Here is a 24,544-nt window from a genome sequence, read left to right on the forward strand (position 1 = left end):
CCTCACGCGCCCCATTATCTCGCATTCTGGGTAGGGGAGGAGGGGGCAGCAGTATATTTAGTCTCTGTCCTCGCGCTTTATCTCAGTGTCCTCAGTAAGGCTTAAGCAGCTGGGACGAGACTGAACGTCCCGAGGGACCTTCAAGGTCACTCCGGACGCCCGCTCACTGACCCTCCAAAAGCCCCTGTCCCCTTCTCTGCCTCCAGCGATCCCCGGCCTGGGTCCCAGCATGGCGGATGAGTGAGTGAAGCTTGGTATCCCTGAAGCCTCAAGGGAGTGGGAGCTGGGCGATCTCCCGGGTTCCTGGGAGGGGCAATAGCTGGAGACGGACCCCCGGCCTGGGAAGGGAGGTGAGGGTAGGACTCCTGGGTGTGCAGACCAGGTGAGACCTTGGGAATCAGACTTCTGGGACCCGAGGAGGGGGAGCTGGTGGCCCCGACCTCTTGGTCAGAGGGGCCTCTGCGGTGTCTTAGGGGGCAGACAGGACTCAGCCCACCATTAATCCCCTCTCCCCCGTTTCTCTCCTTCCAGGAACGGTGACGTGGTGAGAGCAGCGGGCTAAAGGGTGGACTGGGACCCCCACGGCCAGGGTGGGCGCTGCAGGGAGGGCCTGGGGCGGGAGGCTGCAGCCCTAGGAGAGGGTACAAGACCGGGCAGGGCTGGTGGGGTGTCAGTGGTGACGCGGCTCTGCTCCTCCGACCCAGGCGGGCGAGCTGCCCCCGGCGCCCGCGCCCGCGCCCGCGCCGGTCAGACGCCGCTCCTCAGCCAACTACCGGGCCTACGCCACGGAGCCGCATGCCAAGGTGGGGCGGGGCCCCGGGGGCGACCGAGGCCCCGGGGGCGGCTGGGGCTCAGGTTAGGGGTGTGGCCCGACTCCTAGGGACCGAGAGGAGGGGCCAGGGCCTCTGATGGGGGCGGGACCTTGGTATGGGCGGAGCCTATGCGGATGTGGGAATTCAGAGGCGGAGTTTCATAGAGGGTCGGACTCGGATTGGTGAGAGCTGCCTGTGGGCGGAGCTCCGTCGCCCAGGGACCGGCTTGGGGGAAAGTGGGCGGTGCCTAGCCAAAGTCAGAGCCCCAGATTGGTGGATAGGACTGAAAGGCGTGGCTTCCCGTAGGCTCTGGGTTCAAGTTGGAGGCGGGCCCAAATCTGGACGTGCTGGGGGTGGGGAGCCCTGAAGCCCCTAACCCCGTCTTTTCTTCGGATCCCCTCCTTGTTACTTTCTTGCTCCATCTCACCCTGGCAGAAAAAGTCTAAGATCTCTGCCTCAAGAAAACTGCAGCTGAAGGTAAGGATGGGCTGGCAGAAGGAACGGAGGGTGCTTGGGGGGCGGGGCTTAACATTTGGGGTGAGGTTTCGGGTAGACGGATGGGTGAGAATGGGGGGGGTCTTGGTTGTCAGGGGCAGGGCTTTACGTGGGCAGCCGTGCAGAGGGACGAGCGGGGCTTTGGAATGATGGGGCCCAAACTCTGGAGGACAGACGACGAGACCTGTGTTTAGAGGGCCATGCGGGGCAGAGGTGGCTTCGCCAGGCGTGGTCTTTATCCTGTTACCCTGGTGGGTTGCGGTCCCCACACCCCTCTGCAGACCCTGATGCTGCAGATTGCAAAGCAGGAGCTGGAGCGAGAGGCGGAGGAGCGGCGCGGAGAGAAGGGGCGCGCTCTGAGCACCCGTTGCCAGCCGCTGGAGTTGGCTGGGCTGGGCTTCGCGGAGCTGCAGGTACCGGCTCCTAAGGCAGGGACTCCTGCCCAGCCTGGGATCCTAGGTTTCTAGTCTCCAGTCTTGCATTCCTTGGAATTCAGGAATACAGTCACTATCCCCCTTCTTCTCAGGACCCAAGGGTCCAATGTCATAATCTTTACCCTCAGAAATTGAGATATCCAGCCTGCAGCCATCTACCATCTAAAAACCCAGAGGTCAGTCCCTCCAGCCCCAACTCTGTCAGGTCCTTGGGACTCCTGGTCCCTGTCACCCTTTGCATTCACCTGGAGTCTGGGCTCCTCCTATCTACTCCTCATTCATGACTATATTCTTGGGCGCCCAACCCTTCCTCCCTCAGAATATCTAGAAGTTGAGCTCCCTCCTCCCCCAGGCGCAGAAGTCCAGGCCCCCAACCCTTCCTACCCCAGTCCCAGGAGTCCAGGCTTCCGGGTCCCCTTCTACCTCAGACACAGGAGTCGAGGTCTCCAGCCTTCCCCCCACAACACACACTATGTTCCTCCACCAGGACTTGTGCCGACAGCTCCACGCCCGTGTGGACAAGGTGGATGAAGAGAGATACGATGTGGAGGCAAAAGTTACCAAGAACATCACAGAGGTGGGAAGCACTAGGTAGTATGGGTGCCTTCAGGGTCGGGTGAGATGTCTGCGACTCTGGTCTCAGCCTGACCCCTTGCAGCTTTTGGTTGCAGATCTCAGGAGACCCAGGACAACCGTGAGCCTGGCAGGGGTGGGGCTGAAGGATGAGTACAGTATAGCCAGCCGGGCAGGGCTATTCCAGACAGAGAACAGCACATGCAAAACCAGAAGTGGGAGAACATAAAATATGTTTGTGGGAATGTTTGGGTTATCAAGTGTTGGTAAATGAGCTCAGGCATGGGCCAGGGAATTGTGATTTGCATGTGGCTGGACAGGGTTGTGTCAGTGGTTTTGAAAGATGAGGCTGGGACACTTCAGGGAGGGCTGCGAGTTCTAGGATTAGAAGCTTAGACTGGGATCTGGAGCTTGGAAGAGACTGGATGAGGCCTGGGTACTGGAAGACAGGATAGGGGTAGGAAAGGAGTGTAGGATGGAAGAATGGGGTCAGGGGACACAGAAAGAGGTGTCTCCACCTTCTCATATGGCCACCCTCAGATCGCAGATCTGACCCAGAAGATCTTTGACCTTCGGGGCAAGTTTAAGCGGCCCACCCTGCGGAGGGTGCGGATCTCTGCAGATGCCATGATGCAGGCACTGCTGGGAGCCCGGGCTAAGGAGTCCATGGACCTGCGGGCCCACCTCAAGCAGGTGAAGAAGGAGGACACTGAGAAGGTGAGTGTGGGTTACAGCCAGGAAAGGGAGTGCTTAGGGGAGGGGCTGCTGGTGGCAACAATCGTAGGGCCTTTCCTGAGGACAGATGGTGCCTAGAGTTGGGGGGAGAAGCAGCTGGTAAGGGGTCCTCAATGGAAAGAACAGGAGGGACATAGGAAATGCAAGAGGAAGACAGAAAGTAGAAGGGGAGGACAAGAAGTGCATTAGGGAAAAAGGAAGTAGCAAGGAGTCAGGAAATGCACTAGGGTTACAGGAAGTCCATGAGAGAGAAAAGAAGTTCATGAGGGAGACAAGAGGGGAAAGATAGGAGTATACAGTTGTTCCCCCTTGTCCACGGGGGATATGTTCCAAGACCTTCAGTGGATGCCTGAAATCATGGATTGTATTGGCCCCTATATAAACTATATTTTTTCATAGATATCTATATATACCTATGATAAAGTTTAACTTATAAGTCAGGCACAGTAAGAGATTAAGACTAATAATAAAATAGGACAATAATGAGAATGCACTGTAATAAAACATGTGAATGTGGTCTCTCTTTCAAAATATCTTATTGTACTATATTCACCCTTCTTTTCCTTGTGATGATGCACAATGCCTGTGTGATGAGATGAAGTGTGGTGAAGGACACAGGCATTGTGATGTAGCATTAGGCTACTATTGACCTTCTGATGATATGTCCAACTTTTAAATTGTTTATTTCTGGAATTTTCCATTTAACATTTTTGGATCATGGTTGATCAGGTAACTGAAACTGCAGAAAGTGAAACTGTAGATAAGTGGGGTTGTGGGGGCTTGGGGTGTGGAGGTGTAAGGATTACTGTAATAGGAACAGAACAAGGAAGGAAGGAGGGAAGGTGGAAGTGGAAAGGGACAGACAGGAAGTGCATGAGGGAGACAGAAAGTGCCTGAGGGAGACAGAAAGTGGAAGGGGGAGACAGGAAGTGCATGAGGGAGACAAGAAGTGGAAGGGGGAGACAGGAAGTGCCTGAGGGAGACAGAAGGTGGAAGGGGGAGACAGGAAGTGCATGAGGGAGACAGAAGGTGGAAGGGGGAGACAGGAAGTGCCTGAGGGAGACAGAAGGTGGAAGGGGGAGACAGGAAGTGCCTGAGGGAGACAAGAAGTGGAAGGGGGAGACAGGAAGTGCCTGAGGGAGACAGAAGGTGGAAGGGGGAGACAGGAAGTGCATGAGGGAGACAGAAGGTGGAAGGGGGAGACAGGAAGTGCATGAGGGAGACAGGAAGTGCCTGAGGGAGACAGAAAGTGGAAGGGGGAGACAGGAAGTGCCTGAGGGAGACAAGAAGTGGAAGGGGGAGACAGGAAGTGCCTGAGGGAGACAAGAAGTGGAAGGGGGAGACAGGAAGTGCCTGAGGGAGACAGAAGGTGGAAGGGGGAGACAGGAAGTGCATGAGGGAGACAGAAGGTGGAAGGGGGAGACAGGAAGTGCATGAGGGAGACAGGAAGTGCCTGAGGGAGACAGAAAGTGGAAGGGGGAGACAGGAAGTGCATGAGGGAGACAGAAGGTGGAAGGGGGAGACAGGAAGTGCCTGAGGGAGACAGAAGGTGGAAGGGGGAGACAGGAAGTGCATGGGAAAATTGGCAGGGATCGTCTAAGGGAATGAGAAGTGCACCAGAACCAGATATTTGGACAGTCATCTTGAGAAGAATTGCCCAGCAGGCTGGAGGGAAGGTGGAGGATACTTGAGGGACTGAAAACCAGGAAGACACCCTAACCTCTGACCCCATCCCCCCAGGAAAACCGGGAGGTGGGAGACTGGCGCAAGAACATCGATGCACTGAGTGGAATGGAGGGCCGCAAGAAGAAGTTTGAGGGCTGAGCCTGCCTGCCTGCTGCACTGGCCCTAAGGAATAAAGTTTCTCTCTGAGCTGGAAGTGCCTGTGTGTCCATTACCCTGAAGCTTAGGCATGACAGAGATGGGAAAACTGAGGTCAGGGCTTCTCCAAAGCCACACAGCAGGTCAGAGACAAGATGGATCTTCAATATAGGGCATGCTTGGCTCCTCTGCTCCATGTGGGGTGCACAGAGATGCCAAGATGAAAACCCAAAGAGAGAGACACACAGAAACAGAGGCAGACAGAGAGACATACTGGCAACAGAAAGATTGAGTCAGGAACAGAGAGAGAAAGAGCCAGAAGGAGACCCAAAGGAGAGAGGGAAAACACGGATACATAGAAGGAAGTGCAAAGAACAGAGGGAAAAAAGACACTGATATACTCATAGCAAAGCACAGAGACCACGGAGACCCTGTAAGAGGCAGGAATAGGCCAGGTGTGGGGCTCATGACTGTGATTCTAGCACTTTGGGAGGCTGAGGCAGGAGGATCACTTAAGCCCAGGAGTTTGAGGCTGCAGTGAGCTTGAGCTATGTGGGAGATAAAGCAAGACCCTGTCTCATAAAAAATAAATAAATAAATAAATAGAGAAGAAATAGCAAAAGAGGGAGAAGTGTTGACACTAAAAGAGACATTCAGAAAGAGCTAGAAAGATAGAGGTATGAACATGGACCCAGAGACCAAAGAGAGACAGAATGGGGCCATAGGCAGACTAAATTCACAGAGAGACTGTGAGCTCCAACAGGCACAGATACTGAGAGAGGCAGATACACAGAGCTACCCACAGAACTGCAGAGACAAAAACACACAGAGAGACACTCGCAAGGAAATGTCTTCTGAGGGACCCAGAAAGGGGCAGAGAGATGCAGAGAGAGCCGAAGACAAAGACCCAAAGAGAGACCCTGAGAAATGCACAGAAACAGAAACACTAAGACAGAGACCATGAGAGAGAGAGATACCCAGAGTCATGGAGGTGTGGGGAAGCCTGCTCCCCAGGGCTGGTTTGAACCTAGAGGTCAAGGTCATGGATTAGCTGGGAAGGGGGAGAGGGATACCAAAAAAGATCAGTGTCAGATGGGGGGGAGGGGTTGGGAGGGTAGGTCTTGCCAGCCTAATTGACACCCCATCCTCTCCCCTCCCCCCCCACACCTGCTTCCCAGCTTTAGTGCCTGTTGTCACCAGGGTGGAATCCTGGTGGCAGACAAAAGGGTGGGGGCAGGGAGGGGGAGAGATGGACAGAGACACACACACAGATACACAGATGGGGAACCACAGGGACAAAAGAGAGAGAGAGAGACAACAGAAACAGAATTCCAGAAATGGAGGGACAGAAAGAGGGAACAGAGAGATGGACACAAGAAGTATCCCTTGTACCCCTCTTGTCATTAAGCATTCTCCAAGGGCCTACGGGGTGCTGGGCCTAGGGCATCAAAGCACAGGGTGCATTTTGCTATAAGCGAGGGAAACAGTGTGGAGCATCACGGGGAGCCTGGGGTGCCTGACCGAAGCTGGGGCTCCTGGGCAGTGCTGATTGGGGTGGAGGGATGCTTGGAGCACCCAGGAGTCACTTGGACCCTGAGTGGGGAGCCAGAGGTGGCAGGGCAGTCTCCAAGTTCTCAGACCTGTGTTTGAGCAAAGAAATTCTCTCCCCCTCCCTCTCCCCCCAGGGCGGGGCTGAGCAACCAGCTATAAACCTCAGGGCTGCTTCAGCCCCTCAGGAAGTCTCAGCCTGCCTTTACTGCATCTACAGAGCCAGCCTTAGGTAAGGGGCTCTGCAGGGCTCTGTGGTCTCCACAGTGTCCTTGGGGGAGGAGGCAGGAGAGAGGTGAGGAAGATGAGGGGTGTGGGGAGGAGTTGTGGATGCAGAGGGGGCATGAAAATGGAGGTCTGAGAATTTGAGAGGCTTGGACTTTAGGGGGACTCAGGATGGAGGGGGAAATATTAGGATTTGTAGGGTACAGAATCTGAGAGTGCCAGGACTTGGATGACCCAGAATATATTAATAACATCCTTAGGATCTCAGAGGTCTCAGAGTCTGGGAAAATCTCGGAAATCAGGGATATCTGAGCTTGAAAGTCAGAGAGTTTGAGTATCAGGATTTGGGGTCTCAGACTCTGAGGGTATCAGGACTGGGAAGGGGACTTAGAATCTGGGGTTTGGAGAATGGAGGTCTCACCTTCTGAGGTCTTATGATTAAAAGTGTCAGCTGCTGTAGTATCATAATTTGGGATATCATGAATCGGGCCTCTGAGTTTGGGCATCAAGATTCTGAGGGTCTCATAATCTTGAGGTGTCAGAATTTAGGTTTCAAGACCTGTGGGTCTTAGGATATCCAAGCCCATATCTGGATTATCAAGAACTGGGGCATGGTGGCTCATGCCCATAAACCCAGCAATTTGGGAGGCCAAGGTGGGAGGATCAGTTGAGGCCAGGAATTCGAGACTAGACTGAGCAACACAATGAGACCCTGTTTCTACAAAGTTTTTAAAATATTAGCAGGGTGTGGTGGCATGTGCCTGTAGTCCCAGCTACTCAAGAGGCTTGAGGCAGGAGGATCCCTTGAGCCCAGGAGTTTGAGGCTGTAGTGAGCTATGATCTCACCACTGCACTCCAGCCTGGGCAACACAGCGAGACCATGTCTCAAAATAAAATAAAACAAAACAGTAAACTAAAAGAAAATAAATGAAATAAGGTAAAAAGAATCAGGGCCTCAGAATCTGGAGGTATGAGGACTTGCTGGGCTCAGAAACTAGGGCCATCATAAACTGGGTTCTCAGAATCTATGGGTATTGGGATTTGGGGGGCCTGTTAACCTGGGCACCTTGGAGCCCCGGAGATCTGAAAGGTTGGGGGAGTCACTATGTAGGGGTCAGGACGAGGTCTGTGGACAGAAGCTGCTCTCCACACACCCACCCCTTCCATGGATATGGGTGAAGGTGAAAAGAGGAGACAGGTGGGAAGATGACCAGCCAAAGGGGAGGGGCAGGGGTGGGAGAGGGGACGGGTGTGACTAATTGTCCCAGGAGGTCCCTCTCCTCAAATCCCTTCTTAGGAAATGTCCTCTCTTTCACCGTCTGTGGCATTCCCCCAAAATAGCCCCTGGGGGTGGGGCAGCTATTGTCTTCAGGCCACTGTCCCTTCTCAAATACCTCCTCTTAATCCCAACTCAGATCGGGTTCCGTGGACCCGTCATAGGACAAAAGAGGACAGCTGTGGGGACAGGGGCGGGGTCTGCAGCCAGGGGCTGTGCCAGGACCACACCTCTCATGCCTGTCCTCAGGCTTGGCCTAACTTCCACGACCGGGCCGTCCTCCCTCAGACCGGGGTCCGCGTACCCAGACGCCCTCCGCCTTCGGGACCTCCCCCCACACGGCCTTTTCTCTCTGGCTTTTAGGTCACACCGGGATGTCGGACGCCGAGGAGCAGGAATATGAGGAGTGAGTGATGCTGGCGGGAGCGGTTGGGGGCGTGGAGAAGTGGAGAGACTCTCCTGCCCCCCAAAATGTCTAACTCTCCTCCTCCCTTCTGTCCCCCCAACACCGGGTCCTCAGGGAGCAGCCAGAAGGTGAGTGGGGACGGCGCTGGCCTGAGTGGGCGGCAGGAGAGAGGAGTTGCGGCCCCTTCGCGGGAGGGGCGGGTTCGCCCTCCGGGACCCCCGGCCCGTCTCCGGGTTTCGAAGCGTTTCCCAGTCCAGCCTCCGCGCGGCCGGTGCCCGTTTGCAGCCGAGCCCAGAGGGGTCACCCAGTCCAGCTGAGACTCCAACCCTGGTCTCTGGCCACCCGATCTCCCCCTCCCCCCACGCCCCCTGGGGTCCTAATGCGTTCTCTTCTCTGCCCCCATGTTCTTCTAGAAGAGGAGGCTGCAGAGGAGGAGGAGGAAGGTGAGGTCCTGGACTTCGCAGGCCCGGAACTGGACGCGGGGTCCGGGGGCCGGGCCGGGTGGGGGCGGCCGGGGGGCCGGGGTGGAGGCCGGGCGGGGGTGGGGGCTCCCGAGGGCCTCGGCCCCAGTTCCTTTAACAGCCTCTCGGTCTCTCCCCTCTCTCCCCTCCCGCGCCCGGGCGTGGCCGCTCCCCTCCCGCGCTCCCCAAACCCTCGCTTCTCCTCCCGCCCCTCCCCAGCCCCCGAAGAGCCGGAGCCGGCGGCAGAGCGAGGTAACCGCGGCTGCTTCGCTTCCCGAGACCGATTTCGGGGGCCCCGAGGGACCCCCGACATCATCGGGCCCCGACCTCCCAGATCTTCCCCCACCCACACCCCGTAACCCATCCCCAGGCCCGGTCCTTTAAGCCCCGGAGAGCCCCGCGCCCTCTCGTGGCCGCGAAGGGAAATCGCCTGGCAGTGGCTTTAACCATTTCCCTTCCTTCTTAAAGGGACCGACACCCAAGCCTTCTTCCCCAGCCTGGAGGAATACTTATAGAAGGGTTGGATGTTTGCGGAGAGCCACCACCCCGTCCTCCCCTCATCTTTGTCTGTTATTTTTTTTTTTCCCTCATATACATTCAAAGGTTGGGGCCTGGAATTTAGGGTTGCAGAAGAGGCTAGAACTGGGAGTCTGTGTCCCCCAGGGGGAAGGGGCTGGGGACAGAACTCTGGGGTCACTGAATGAAGAGAGAGGTTGGGTCCCCCTGCACTGCTGGGTCCCAATGGAGGAGGGAAGGAGCTTTGGATATATAAATGGGGAAAGGTCTGGGGGTTTGGCCTCTTGGGTTTCTTGGGTTCCCAGAAAGCTGGGGTGGGGGGGTCCCACACCGGTTCTGAATGTATATCTGATGCGTGTGTCCCTCCTCCTTTATGGCCACCCTTGTCTGCCCTTCCTCTTTTTCTTCTCCCCATATCCCTCCCCAGAACTGGACTCCAGAGTCCTTCCCTGGACTCCTGGGGGCCGAGGCTTGGGGGTTCCCTCCCCAGGGTGTGTCAGGCCTAGCCACATCCCCAAACTCTTGCTAATTATGTCTTTGTGTCCCCCACCACCAACAGAAGAGGAGCGCCCCAAACCAAGGTGAGATGATTGGGGATGGGGGGGTCCCAATCATATCATCCTAAATATTCCCCCCACCTCCAGAGACAGGGCAGGAGAAAGGCAGAGATGGAGGGGAGATGTTGAAATAAAGGAGACAGCAGTCAACCATTCCTTCTTTCAGCAAACATTTCTGGGAACTTCCCACTGTGTTTAACAAGTCAACCCTGGCCGGGCTGGTGGCTCACGCCTCTAATCCTAGCACTCTGGGAGGCCGAGGTGGGAAGATCGCTTGAGGTCAGGAGTTCGAGACCAGCCTAAGCAAGAGCGAGACCCCCGTCTCTACCAAAAATAGAAAGAAATTAACCGGACAACTAAAAATATATATAGAAAAAAATTAGCCGGGCATGGTGGCACATGCCTGTAGTCCCAGCTACTTGGGAGGCTGAGGCAGGAGGATTGCTTGAGCCCAGGAGTTTGAGGTTGCTGTGAGCTAGGCTGACGCCACGGCACTCTAGTCGGGGCAACAGAGTGAGACTCTGTCTCAAAACAAACAAACAAACAAACAAACAAAAAAAAACAAGTCAACCCTGTCCACGACCCTATAGGTGAAACAGACCCAGACACAGTGATGCAAGACCAGGGTACCAGAGCAACACAGGCGGGGGCCCTATGTTTGCCCTGGGCAATCAAGGAAGGCTTCCCAGGGGAGGTGATGCCTGAGTCCTGGGTGACAAAGACTTCGATACCTGAAGGGGGTAGTAGGGACATGGTAGGCAGAGAAAGCTGTGCAGTATGTAGTAAGTCCCGTGGCTGGATATAGACCAGTCCGGGGAACAGATGTGGGCACAGGTCATTCTAAGAATGAGGATCCTAAGCGAGGCAGAACAGCGGATGCTGTGAGAGGTCACTGTGCTAAGAGGACACATACTAGGGGGTCCCAGGCTTGGAGGTACAAGGAGGGAGCAATCCAAGTAGGGAAAAAAACTAGAAGCCGAATTTCTCTGGGTCTGGATGGGCAGTGGTGTGGATTTCATGGAGGCTAGAGTGTAGGATGCAAGAAGGGGCGGGGCCATGGAGCGGAGGGGCGGGGCCTCACTATTCCCATGGTGTGGGGGGCCTTGGAAGGGTTTTGAGCAGAGGAGGCATAGACCTGGATCTGGGCCAGAGAGCACAGATGTGCTTCAGGGTCAGGGAAGGCTTGTTGGTGCAGGTGAGGCCGCGGGGGTGGAGTGTGTCAAGGAAAGGGCATCACAGGCAGAGGGCACAGCACATGCAAAGAAGGGCCCAGGGGTTCGAAAATGCATGGCCTGGTCAGGGAACCAGGAAATGTGTGTGTTTGTGAATGAGGACAGGAGATGCTGGAGAAGCCGGCTGGGGCTAGAAGGGGAAGGGCTTTGAGTGTCAGGCTGGTTGCTTTGACTTCATCCTAAAGGCAGTGTGGAGTTGCGGGGAGGGACCGAGCTAGCTCTGAGGGTTAGAAAGGTCTCTCTGGAGTCACAGAGGAGGATAAGCCACATGCTGGAGGCAGGGAGGCCAGAGAGGAGGATAGAGCGATGGTGCAGGTGAGAGGGGAAGAGGTCTAAGATGGAGCAGGGACCGTGGGGTGGAAGGGAGGGAATGGACTGAGAAAGAGGCAGGACTTGGGAATTACTGGGACCAGGAGAGGAGGAGGTGAGGACAGCTCCCAGGGGTCTCTGGGGAACCAAAAGGATGCTGGAGCTGCCGCCTCCTTGGAGTGGTCGATGAGCTCTGTCGGAGCACAGCAGGTGGGAAGGTGGGAAATGTTCGGGAGATGTCTGTTAACCTGAGCCTGGGGCTCAGGAGAGAGTCTGAGCTGGAGACAGACTTGGCGAGTCCTCGGTAATGGCTGGTAACCGAAGTCGCTGGAGTGAATGCCCTTGGCCATGGGAGTGCCGGTGAATGAACGGAGGGGCAAAGGAAGACTCTCCAGCCTCCCCAGGGGGGACAAGGAGACAGACGTGGGACAGCCAGAGAGGTGGAAAGCGAGAATTCCAAGGCAGCCGGAGAGGGCTGGGGGCGGCCTTCACCTACATTCTTTTACTACCACATTTTCAAGAAGACAATGAAACAGGGAAAATTAATTTTCATAGCATATTTTATTAAACCCGTTATGTCTGAAATTTTACCACTCCAACATGTCATCAGTATCAAACAATCCTAGTGAGGTATCCGACATTCTTCGATTGGCACTGACGTCCATCTCAGTCCCCGCCGGCCACATTTAAAGGAGTCAGGAGCGGGGGTGGCTACCGGCTGCCGCGGCAGACGGCTGCAGTCCCCGGGCCGGGTCAGGGGGGCCGGCTACTCATGGTCTTCGTCCCTCTCTGTCCACTCAGCCGTCCGATGGTGCCTCCTTTGATCCCCCCCAAGATCCCAGAAGGGGAGCGCGTTGACTTCGATGTAAGTAACAGGCACCCGGTCCCCAGGCGCGGTTGCTGGCTAGTTCTCAGGGTGCCTTCGTGCCACTCAGGAAAAGGCGGCCTCCTACCCCCGCCTTTGGAAAGCGTGTGCTTAGAGTAGCTGACCAGTGACTCACCGCCTCCTGCTGGGAAGGGCTCCCCGCTGCCTGCACCTGGCCCAGGGTTTCTCAGGGTCTCAGGGGCCGGCTGCTCTCTGTCCCCCCGCAGGACATCCACCGCAAGCGCATGGAGAAGGACCTGCTAGAGCTGCAGACGCTCATCGACGTGCATTTTGAACAGAGGAAGAAAGAGGAAGAGGAGCTGATCGCGCTGAAAGATCGCATTGTGAGTCGGGGGAGTCCCGGGTCCCCAGATTCTTTCCTCGTTCTGTGCCGCGCCCTCCGGTCTCCGGAGAGAGGGGAGAATGGTTTTTGTCCCATTACGGAGCGGAGGCCAAGACTTTCGGGAATTTACCCAAGTCGGTGGCCACACTCAAGCCTGCTCTGCGGAGGAATGACTCGGGGAGGGGGTCTCTGCACCCCCACATGCTTCCCCTCCTCTAGGAGCGGCGCCGGGCGGAGAGAGCCGAGCAACAGCGCTTCAGGACGGAGAAGGAACGCGAGCGGCAGGCGAAGCTGGCGGTGGGTGCCGCCCCTTCCCTGGGAGACTGCATGGCTCTTCCTCAGCTGGGTGTTCCATTTTGCATTTCTGATATTCTCTGTCGTCCTGAGAAAACCCCCATGCTGTATTCTTTAAGGATCTTTCTGTTGGAAATGGAAATCCCAACCCAAACTGGATTTAGGAGAAAGAGAATTTGATTGGCTCATATAACTAGAGCTTGGCTTGCTTCAGGCATGGCTGGATCAAGGGACTCAAATGATATCACAAAGACGGAGCTTTTCTCTTCCCAACTCTTGGCCCACGTTTTGTGGACACTAGGGTGACCAGCTCCTGGTTTGCCTGGGACTTTCCTCATTTTAGCCCTGAAAATCCTGCATCCCATGAGTCCCAGGCACACTGGAATGGTGGGTGTCCCTACTGGACACTCTGATTCACAGGGTGGCCACCAGCAGCTCTAGCTTAAACTCTTCTTTTCTCTCTCTACTGTACAAACCTGGGGTGTGTTTAGACTGTTCACCTGTCCGGCATGGGGCTGATGACTGGCTAGTTTGGGGAGAGTGGTTAGAATTCTTTGAGTGGCTTAGACCTCGGAGACATCACCCACCTTGGCATCAAGGAGTAGATCCCCACTGCAACCACTTTTAAAGAGTAACACTAGCGGCCGGGCGCGGTGGCTCACGCCTGTAATCCTAGCACTCTGGGAGGCCGAGGTGGGTGGATCGCTCAAGGTCAGGAGTTCGAGACCAGCCTGAGCAAGAGTGAGACCCCGTCTCTACTAAAAATAGAAACAAATTATATGGACAACTAAAATATAAATATACATAAAATTAGCCGGGCATGGTGGTGCATGCCTGTAGTCCCAGCTACTCGGGAGGCTGAGGCAGTAGGATCGCTTAAGTCCAGGAGTTTGAGGTTGCTGTGAGCTAGACTGATGCCACGGCACTCACTCTAGCCCGGGCAACAAAGCTAGACTCTGTCTTAAAAAAAAAAAAAAAGAAAAGAAAAGAAAAGAAAAGAGTAACAGTAGGGTAGGGTAATAGGCAGAATAACGTCCCTCAAAGATATCCACATCCTACTCGCTGGAGTCTGTGAGTGCATTAGCTTACACAGCCAAGTGGGATTTTATGAATGTGATTCAGTCAGGATCTTGAGATGGGAAGATTGTCCTGGATTATCTGGGGGACCCAATGTCATCACGTGGGTCCTTAACAGAGGGAGGAAGGTGGGTCAGATCCAGAGAGATTTGAAGATGCTACACAGCTGCCTTTGAATGGGGAGGAAAGGGCCACAAGCCAAGAACTGCAGGTGGCCCCTAGAAGCAGGGAAAGGGAAGAGAATAGCCTCTCTGGGAGCCTCCAGAGGGAACCGGCTCTGTTCACACCTTAATTTTATCCCAGTGAGACTCATTTCAGACTTCAGACCTGCAGAACTGCTAGATAATAGCCTTGCACTGTTTTAAGCCACTAAGTTTGCAAATTAATGCAGCAATAGGAAAGTAATTCAGGTAGGGGACGCTGGATGTGCAGAAAACCACGTCCACCTCACCACCCTTTCAGTGGGCAGAGGGAGTTCAGCGTGGATAAGTCACTGCTCATGGAATATGCAGTGTAGCCTTTCTGGAACATTGTAAATGCCTTCACATTCTAGAACCCCTTCCTCAGGCTCAAGCCCATCAGCCTCTTCAGTGCCCCAAGCCCCCAGTCCTATCACCAGTCACCTTTGTTAACCCTCTGAAAATGAATTCTCATCTCATGAGATTAAGGGAGACAGAGGCTCAGAGAGGTTGAGTATCTGGACTGTGGTCACACAGCAAATTTCGCCATTGGCTATTCAGGCTGGGGGGATGCAGAAGAAGCAAGCATATTCCTCCTCTCTCCTCATTTTGATTTTTGCTGGGAGGATATTAAGGCCCGGAGAGGGGAAGAGACTTGCAGGTGGTCACATAGTCAGGCCTGGAGGGGCCGAGAGGGGGCTCCTTCATTTTTGCCAATCCTGATGTTCCCCTTGCTTCTCGGGCACTGGGTCTGCTGGATCCTTGTGCCCCAGCTTCACTCAGCAGGGAATGAGCCCCCTCCTTCCCATCCCAGGGCCCTTGTCCCCCCCCATCCTAGAGGGGAGCCCATGGGGTTCACTCCTTTCTTCCCACAGGAGGAGAAGATGCGGAAGGAAGAGGAAGAGGCCAAGAAGCGGGCAGAGGATGATGCCAAAAAGAAGAAGGTTCTGTCCAACATGGGGGCCCATTTCGGAGGTTACCTGGTCAAGGTGAATTCAGCATGCGGTAGCCCGAGGTCTCAGTTCTGAGGGAGGAGGGAGTGGAGGGCTCAGATTTTTGCTTCCGGATGCAGGAGAGAATAGGAGTATGAGCTTCTGGGTCTGAGGGAGGAGGGCCTGGGTGCCTGGGTTCCTGGGTGTGACCCTTGTCCTGGGGGATTTGACCTCCTGCTCAAGGTGCCCCTTCCCCAACCCTCAGGCCGAACAGAAGCGTGGGAAACGGCAGACAGGGCGGGAGATGAAACAGCGAATCCTGTCTGAGCGTAAGAAGCCTCTGGAAATTGACTACATGGGGGAGGACCAGCTCCGGTAGGTGTTGTGGGGGGCTCGGGGCTGGAGGGGCCTGGGTTTGAGACAGAGACATAAGAACCCTTGCCCAGACTCAGGTAGGCAGATGCCCTGGGTCTGAGCCCTGGTGCTGTGTGACTCTGGGCAAGTGGCTCCCCCTCTCTGGGCCCCTGCTGCCTTCTCTGTGAAACATGTCACTGATCACTGATACAGAACCCACTGTGGCCTTTAGACTCGGGCAGGTCACATGGGGGGAAGCTGGACAAGATGGCTCCCTCTTTTAGGAGATTTTGTTAACTTGATAATGTGCCACACGAGCTCAGGATGGGCTCTTTTACCTGAATTGAAATCCGATGTGCTGGCAAGAATTTTCTAGCCGAGTTCCTGCCCCATGAGATGCTGCCTTCTCCGTCACATCCCGTTGCCAGGACAGCCTGCATCCCATGCTAAGCCACAGAGGGGAGGCTGGGGAGGGTCTTTCCTTGAGGGCTGTCATCTGCCTCTTGACAGGGCATGGCTGGGGCCCAGCTGGGGCATGGCTCAAATTGTCAGAAACTTCAAACTGCTCAGAGGTGGCATCGTGGTAGGGTTGGGAGCTCAAGCGCTGAGGACACTTGCCCAGGTGCAGTGCTAGCTCCACCAGCTACTGTGTGACCTTAGTCATGTTGTCTAACATCTCTGGACCTCCCATTCCTCATTGGTGAAATGAGGAGATGATAAATCTACCTCACAGAGTTGTGAAAGTTCAACGAGATAATGATGATGATGATGATAGCAGCAGCTTCCTACGGAGGGTTTACAATCCTATGAGGTAGATACTATTATTATCCTCGTGTTACTAATGAGGAACCCGAGGCACAGAGAGGTTAAGTAACATTTTCAAGGTTGCACAGCTAGCAAGTGGAAGAGCTGGGATTTGAACCCGGGCCTTCTGGTGCAATAATCCTCACTCTTTGCTTTCATGCTGTAAAGTAGCTTGACGGTAAATGTTTAACAGCTGGCTCTCCAGGGGAAAAAAGTCTAGATTTAGCACTTGCCCATTTCCATTGTATAAATACTCCCGCCTTGCTGACTTCTGACTCCCAGTGTGAGGGCACTGAATGTGGAGCTGGGAAAACACGTGCACAGTTCTTGGAAGCCTTGGAACCGGCTCCGCGCCCTCCCCCCATGTATGTGATTCACGTAAGATATCATCACGGGCCTGGCATAAAATAATGTGCAGTCGATACTCATTTTCTTCTTTTTCTTCCTTTGTTTGTCCCCTGCCACATACTTGTAATTTAGTTCCAGTAATATTTTTTGAGGATCTCAAGTTACCTAAATTTTATTTATTAGATAGGAGAAACCAGAGGCATATAAGGGGGCTATAAAATTCTTAAATAAAATACACCACAGAGGAGAAGGCATTTAAAAGCCATTGGCCAGCAAACACACACACACACACACACACACACACACAAACCCTAAGGAGTGCTAGTAATAATAAAATGAACACTAACATTAGCTTTATTGAGTATTTGCTCTGTATGCCAGGTACTTGACATGCGTTATCTCAGCCCACAACAGCTCAGTGCAGATTTTTTATCAGTTAAGAATAACTTTGGCCTCTAATAACTGAGGTCTGACTACAGCAGCCTAAAATACAGAGGTTTAGTTTCTCACATAGAAGAAATCTGAAGGTCAGTAGTCCACGGCTGGTATGGCAATTCTACAAAATTATCAGAGATGCATCCTATTTTTCTGCTCTGTCACTTTTAGCCTGATATGTCCATTCTCAAAATCACCTCATGGCCCAGAATGGCTGCTGGAACTCCAGACATCACATTCATGATCCAAGCAGCAGAAAGAAGTTCCAAGAGAAGAGCCACAAAATCTTTCTTGGATGCTCCACTGAATGATCTACTTTCACCCCACTGGGCATTCCCACCTGTAAGGGAGGTTGGGAAATGTAGTTTTTCAACAGAGTCAATTGCACAAGTTTCTGTTTTTAAAGAAGAAAGAAATAAGGGATGTTAGGTAGGCAACCAGCCATCTCTTCCACAGTTTTATTTCTATATTTTTTGTAGAAGAAAACAGGATCTTAAAAGAAGTCACTTGGCTGGAGTCATAAGCCCGAGAATGGTAGAAGTGGGATTTGAACCGGGGGGTGGTTTCTGACACTGGAGTCTGGGCTCTTAACCCTGAATGACATCCTTCTTCCCCCTGGGAAAATGTGAGATCTCCATTTTGGAGGTGGAGAAAGTAGGCCCAGATTTAAAAACCCTTGGCCTCAAATATTAACCAAATGCTGCCAACAACACTGAGCTCGGAGACTCGCTGTGTGGCTTTGGGTGGTTCCCCCAACCTCTCTGGGCCAGAGTCCTTCTCCACCTCCTCTGGGCCTGAGGTGTGCCCTGGCTTTCGTCCATCACGGCCCTCCTGCCCTGCCAGGGAGAAGGCCCAGGAGCTGTCGGACTGGATCCACCAGCTGGAGTCTGAGAAGTTCGACCTGATGGCAAAGCTGAAGCAGCAGAGATATGAGGTGGGACTCGCCTTTGTACGGGGACTGCCATGGGCTGGGCTGGGCTGGGCCAGGTGGGGAGGGCAGGGCAGGGGTGGGGCGGCCGTCCCCACTTGCTGTCCCCACCAGCATCTCCCTCCTGCTCTGCAGATCAACGTGCTGTACAACCGCATCAGCCACGCCCAGAAGTTGTGAGTGTGACCTGCTCCCCCTCCTGACACCCCCCACCCCACATCTCTCTCCTCCCTCTGTGGGTGCCCATCCCCCACCCCCTCTTGGTATCCGTCCCTTTCTCTGTCTCCGTCCTTTGTTCTTTGGGACACTCTCATTCCCTGTCCTCCTCTCTCTGCCCTTTGTCTGTGTCCCTCTAAATCTGTGGTCCTCGAGGGTGTGGCGGGGGGGGGGCAGTCCTAGCTCCCAGAGGACATCGGGCAATGTCTGGAGAGATTTAGTTGTCACAACTGGAGAGGGGCCACAGGCATCTAGAATGTAGAGGCCGGGGACGCTGCCCAACATCCTACAATGCACAAGACAGGGCCCCACACAGCAAAGAATGATTTGGCCCCAAATATCTGTAGGGCTGAGGCTGAGAAAGTCTCCTCTCAATCTCTCTCTCTCTCATTCTCTGTCGCTTTCACCCCAGCCTCCCCGCCCCTCTTGCACATTACTGACCCTTAGGTCACCCAACCCTTCTCCCCCCCAACCCCTCGACTCTGGCCCCTGACTCATAAACATGTATCAGCACCCACGGAACATCCTGAACTCACCTACAAATATTATCAACTCCCACGTGTCAATGAGGCCTCTAACCACCAGCCACCCCACCCAGATCGTTAAATCTGAATGAGACGCCTTTGCCCAAATCTTCCTCTGGGCGGGGAGGGCTAATATTCTGGGGGATGGACTTCCTGAATTGGGGGCTCAGAGGTTGGAAGGGCCCCCTCTCCTTCCTAATACCACCTCCTTCTCCTACAGCCGGAAGGGGGCAGGGAAGGGCCGCGTTGGAGGCCGCTGGAAGTGAGGACGCCAGGGCAGTGGCCCACCTTGAGGCCCCCAGGAGCCCTCGGAGTGTTTGTTCCATCCGTAGTGTGAAATAAATGCTCCCCCTGTCGACACCCGCTGAGTTCTTTGATGTTATTATTCTTTTTTTTTTTTTTTTTTTTTGAGACAGAGTCTCGCTTTGTTGCCCGGGCTACAGTGAGTGCCGTGGCATCAGCCTAGCTCACAGCAACCTCAAACTCCTGGGCTTAAGCAATCCTACTGCCTCAGCCTCCCAAGTAGCTGGGACTACAGGCATGTGCCACCATGCCCGGCTAATTTTTTCTATATATATTTTAGTTGGCCAGATAATTTCTTTCTAATTTTTAGTAGAGACGAGGTCTCGCTGTTGGTCAGGCTGGTGTTATTATTCTTGATATGCCTCTGGCCTCTCCACAGTTAATCGACTTACTCTCACCGAGGAGCTGTTGCTTGGGAGAGTGTCATCAACAGTCACTAAAATGACAGGGCAAGTTGAAGCCTTATACAGTGCTGGTGGGCATGGGAAATGATGCACATGCTTTGGAAAACAGTCTGGCAGTTCCTCAAAGAGTGAGACAGAATTAACATACGGCCTAGGAATGTCACTCCTAGGTATGTGCCCACGAGAAGCAAAAATATATACGTCCACACGAAAACTTGACATGAACGTTCATCATAGCAGCATCTTTCATAACAGCCACAGGCAGAAAAAACTCAAGTGTCCACCAACAGGTTGGTATGTCCACACAACGGAACATTGTCCAGCCATAAGAGGGAATGAAGTACTGATATATGCTACAATGCGGATTAACCTTGGAAACATTATGCTAAGGGAAAGAAGCCAGATGCAAAAGGTCACATAGCATATGATTCTATTTATATGAATTTTCCAGAATAGGCTATAGAGGCAGGAAGGAGATTAGTGTTTTTGTGGTGCTGGGGGAGGGGAGTGGGGGTCATGGCTAAAGGGAATGGGGGTTCTTTTGGGGGTGGCGAAAATATTCTGGAATTAGACAGTGGTGATGGTTGTACAGCCTGTGAATATACAAAAAACCCTCCAAATTGTACTTTGGAATGGTAAATCTTGTGGTATGTAAAGTTCACCTGAACTAAGAAATGTAAGAGCAAATCAAACAGAAAAGTGATATATGTAAAGTCTCCCATGGGAGAATTAGCTCAGTGACAAACTAATGACCCATTGTTTGCTGCTTTGCCTGTGGAGCTAAAACAGGCTCTGGCAGCTGCTGGGGCCGTCCCTTGCCCTCTGACCAAGAAAAGAAGCCTCTCTTTCCGGCGAAGACCCACGGCTTGTCCTGGGGCTGCTTCCTGCTTCCTCCAGCAGTTAGTTGCAGGGTGCTGATCCACCGGAGAGCCAATGAGGTCACCCACCCAGGGGTGCCAAATTTTGTTGCTGAAAGTTCCGCACTTGTCCCCGAAGTCGCATCAGAAGAACAAGGACAAGTGGTGTGAGGAGAAGGAAAGAGTAGTTTATTAATTTGCCAGCAGATGAGAAGGTTGGCAGACTCCGGTCTCAGTGTACCAACGTCCTCAGCTGGGCGGTTCTTCTTGTCCCGCTGGGCTTGGCTGGACTTGCTCATGCCTCTGCAGTCTTCTGGTGGGTCAGCAGGGGCTGGCTGTGTCATCCTGTCAGTGCCTCGTCATGTTCCTGCAGCTTGACTCAGATCCCTCCCCAGGATAATGCCAGCGCTAAGTTGACACTGTCATTTAGGAGTTATGTTTGGCTGCTAGTAAGAAAGACCTCTCCCCGCAAAAGAGACCCCAAATAACAATGCTTTTGGTGGATGGAGGGATTTCTTTTCTCACATGTAACCTAAAGAGAAGAGGTGGCAGTCCAGAGCAGGAGAAGCAGATCCAAATTGTCATTAAGAATTGAGGCTTCGTTTGCCTTCTGCTCTGCTTTCATCTCCAAGATCACTTCATGGGCGCCATGTGGTATCTGGAGCTGTAGCCATCATATCCACTTTCCAGGAAGAATGATGACCGAAGGTGTGATCAGAAGTGTGCACCCCTCAGCTGAATCATCCCTCTTTATGAAGCCTTTCTGGAAGTCCACTTCAGCAATGTTCAGCACATTTCGTTGGCTTCCTTTCATTGCAAAGGAGGCTGAGTCTCCAGCTTGCTCTTTAGTTAGGTGGGTGCCTTATCATCCCAAGCACAATCGTGGTTCTGGACTGCCTCTTGGCCAAGGGGACCCCAAAGAAACCTTAAAACTGAGTTCCCAGCCATGATGGGATGCGAGGTCAGATACACCTGATTATACTCCCTTCCTTACTAACAGCCACAGGCTTTCTTCCCTAACCTCTAAACAGAAACCAATCTCATGATCTCTCCTCCCTTTTTGCGGTTTCAATGTAACAACTGACCAGCATTCCTTCCTGGTAAGAGACCACTGACCACAGAGTGGTTCTGGCCAGTCTATGGAGGATGCACAGTGCTGCTTTTCAGGTCCTCTGTTTCACCTTTTGAGATCAGAAGGCTGAAAACTCCACCCTCAGAGCCACACTAAAGCTGCCATTTCTTTGTGCGTGCGACCCATGAAGGGGCAGGAAGCTTATTTGTGCATGTGCATGTTTCTCTTTTTGTCAATATTCATGACTCTTCCCATAGTTAGTTAAATGTGTATATTTGGCCACATTACTTAGCATAACTTCCTGTTCCCCATTGTTCCTCCCTTGAAGTACGCTCTCAGCTTCTGCCCAAGGCAATTGCTCTCCAGCCTGTCAGAATAGCCACCCTGCAGGCTGCAACCCTTCATGAGAAAGCTCTCCTTTCCAAATTAAAAAAAAAAAAAAAATCATGGGCTGGGCGCGTGGCTCATGCCTGTAATCCTAGCACTCTGGGAGACCGAGGTGGGAGGATAGCTTGAGCTCAGGAATTTGAGACCAGCCTGAGCAAGAGTGAGACCCCATCTCTACTAAAAATAGAAAAAATTAGCCAGGCTTGGTGGCACACACCTGTAGTCCCAGCTACTAGAGAGGCTGCGGCAGGTGGATCGCTTGAGCCCAGGAGTTTGAGGTTGCTGTGAGCTAGGTTGATGCCATGGAACTCACCTAGGCAACACAGGGAGACTGTCTCACACACACACACACACACACACACACACAAATAAATAAATCATGGTTCTATTATTGAGGAAGGAGACAATAGTTATGGGCAGGTAATTAATAATCTCTGACATAATCCACCTCTTTTGTTACCCAACACAAGTATATAGATCCTGCAACGGAACACATTCAGTCTCCAAGGACAGTAACCCTGGTTCTTGGAGTCAGACTGGACCTATTAGTCAGGCTTGGATGTGTCTCTGGATGGTCTGGCATCCTATAAACAAAAAGACAAGCTCTGTAATCCTAGCACTCTGGGAGGCTGAGGTGGGCGGATTGTTTGAGCTCAGGAGTTGGAAACCAGCCTGAGCAAGAGCGAGACCCTGTCTCTACTAAAAAATAAAAAGAAATTAGCTGGACAACTAAAAATATATAGAAAAAATTAGCCGGGCATGGTGGCGCATGCCTGTAGTCCCAGCTACTTGGGAGGCTGAGGCAGAAGGATTGCTTGAGCCCAGGAGTTTGAGGTTGCTGTGAGCTAGGCTGACACCATGGCACTCTAGCCAGGGTGACACAGTGGGACTCTGCCTCAGGAAAAAAAAAACAAAAAACAAAAAACCAAAAAAAGGACAAGCTCTCTTTCCTTAAATCCACAATGGAGGAGAAGGAATAGGGAAAACGTCATAACAGCAACAACAATAAACTACTGTATGGAAAAGGGGAGAAAGTGAAGCCCACAGTAGTCACTGGACAGGAACAGAGATGGTATGTTAACAAAGCTGGAAGACCTGGTTCTACATGCTGGGATAAAACCCCCTTAATCTCTATAATCACTATGGCCCTGACACTGCATTTGGGAAAAGGCTTCTTTTCCTGCCCAAATCTGAAGATGACATTTGGGACGATGCCATTCTTGGGAAGTTTAGCAATTTCAAAGCCTCCTTCCTGTTGGTGTGAGTTTGGGGACTCAGGGGATATTTTAATGTGTTCATAGTCCCCAGGTGGGTCAGCCATGGGGTATCTTTGACAATACAATTTCTTCTTAAACTTTAAATTTTTTATGCAAATAGCTATTCTAAGGACAGTTTTAAAATAACAGAAAGCAGAATGGGCTTATAATAGTCTTACCCCTGTCTCCACATGGGATGAGAGAGTCAATTTGATAGTTCCATGGATGTTTTCACTTCACTCCCTTATCTGAACCATCTTTATGGTTCCTGCTATTACAGGGGAAGAGGGAACATTTTCTTCTTCTTATCTTTCTGAGGTTATTTTCACCAGCAATGAGGAGGGCCTGCAGTTCCAAGGTTAAGCCTGGAAATTCCACTGTTAACATGGAGAGAAAACAGCAGTTCTAAAAAGTGAAAAAGTCTTCACTATGGAAAAGAAAATGGCAAAAGAGAATTTTGTCAAGCAGAATACAGAGATGCATGTTCACAGCCAATGCAGTCTAATTATCAGATACTTTATGTACACCATCTCAACAACTCCGGGAGGTGGAGACAGTGACACTGGCCCAGGTTACAGAGCTAGGAAGTGGTCTGAGACAACGTTCAAATCCAGAACTGTCAACTTCAGAGCTGGAATAAATTTTTTAAAATAGTAGTCTAAAGAAAGCAGTCAATGTAAAGATTGCTAATAGAGCTGATGGCCAAAGTATGTCCCACAGTTCATTGGGTGGGTTGTGTAGATACCCCAAACTGTGTTTCCCACACACACAAAAAAATCACAGTCATGGAAATATACATAGACATGTCTACAGAACATGTACAAACATAAACACAAGCACCCATAAACTACATATACCCAGTCACAGTCATGATCGAATACACATAATTATAAGGTAGTACAATTTTGCACAGGCACAGAAATACACACAAAACCACAACCACACACACTAATACCCTGAAGGTTTACTTGTCTTTCTGAGAGAAGGAAGCTGGTGTGCATGTGTGTGGAAAGTGTGGGGTTCAGAGAGCACACATCTCAAGAGCCACCAGGCTGTCCCTTTGTATAGGGATAGGCCTCATGGGATTTGGAGTTTATTTTCTGCGCCAGCCTAAGGACTTCAGAGTGGGTGGGCTACCCTAATAACCCTTGGGAAAAAAGTCTGTTGCCTCTGTCTAGTTTTGGCAGCTGTCTGTGTGATTTTTATGGATCTCTGTTCCTGTTTCAAAGTGTCTGCCACCTTCCCAATGTGGATGTAGATGCAGAATTCTTAAGGCGTGCTTATCACTTGGGTCTGCAATATGGTGATTCACTACCAAAACTACTGGAAAGCCTCGCACTGAACTACAAATCCCAGTCTGCCTTGTGACTGTGCTAGAGCATGGACTACATTTCCCAGAGAGCTCCATGGCCCGTGGGCGCCGGAGAAGGGTGGGTCAGTGAAGGCTGGCGGGGGGCGGGGGGGGCCTGTCGTTGTGGGCCCAACCCCTTGGGTTGCTTTCCCGGTGTGATCCAGGGATTACCATTAGGGATTTTGGATTTTGGACTTCTCTTGTCCTTAAGCTCG

The 24,544-nt window shown here is 52.5% G+C and overlaps 2 protein-coding genes across 9 annotated transcripts; both read left to right on the top strand.

The window, feature by feature from the left end:
* Positions 1 to 229: 229 nt before the first annotated feature.
* Positions 230 to 4,873, top strand: TNNI3 (troponin I3, cardiac type). Its single transcript, XM_069456940.1, has 8 exons — positions 230 to 240; positions 532 to 544; positions 705 to 803; positions 1,248 to 1,289; positions 1,589 to 1,720; positions 2,229 to 2,318; positions 2,855 to 3,031; positions 4,790 to 4,873. The coding sequence occupies exons 1-8, from the start codon at positions 230 to 232 to the stop codon at positions 4,871 to 4,873; spliced, it is 648 nt and encodes a 215-aa protein (XP_069313041.1).
* Positions 4,874 to 8,279: 3,406 nt separating this feature from the next.
* On the top strand, positions 8,280 to 19,072 carry TNNT1 (troponin T1, slow skeletal type). 8 transcript variants are annotated; one of them, XM_069457153.1, is made up of 13 exons: positions 8,280 to 8,325; positions 8,440 to 8,453; positions 8,742 to 8,768; positions 9,006 to 9,038; positions 9,862 to 9,883; positions 12,202 to 12,265; positions 12,493 to 12,609; positions 12,828 to 12,905; positions 15,034 to 15,147; positions 15,356 to 15,465; positions 17,875 to 17,965; positions 18,095 to 18,135; positions 18,920 to 19,072. In XM_069457153.1, exons 1-13 carry the CDS (start codon positions 8,294 to 8,296, stop codon positions 18,963 to 18,965), a joined length of 789 nt encoding a protein of 262 aa, XP_069313254.1. In that variant the 5' UTR covers positions 8,280 to 8,293; the 3' UTR covers positions 18,966 to 19,072. The 8 variants fall into 8 exon arrangements, with proteins under 8 accessions (XP_069313254.1, XP_069313257.1, XP_069313255.1 ...); XM_069457154.1 differs by having other exon boundaries at positions 8,294 to 8,325; positions 8,739 to 8,768; positions 18,920 to 18,972; XM_069457158.1 differs by having other exon boundaries at positions 8,294 to 8,325; positions 8,739 to 8,768; positions 9,865 to 9,883; positions 18,920 to 18,972.
* Positions 19,073 to 24,544: the final 5,472 nt, after the last annotated feature.

The sequence above is a fragment of the Eulemur rufifrons genome, chromosome 24 (genome assembly GCF_041146395.1).
Source record: "Eulemur rufifrons isolate Redbay chromosome 24, OSU_ERuf_1, whole genome shotgun sequence".
In the NCBI taxonomy this organism is placed as follows: domain Eukaryota; kingdom Metazoa; phylum Chordata; class Mammalia; order Primates; family Lemuridae; genus Eulemur; species Eulemur rufifrons.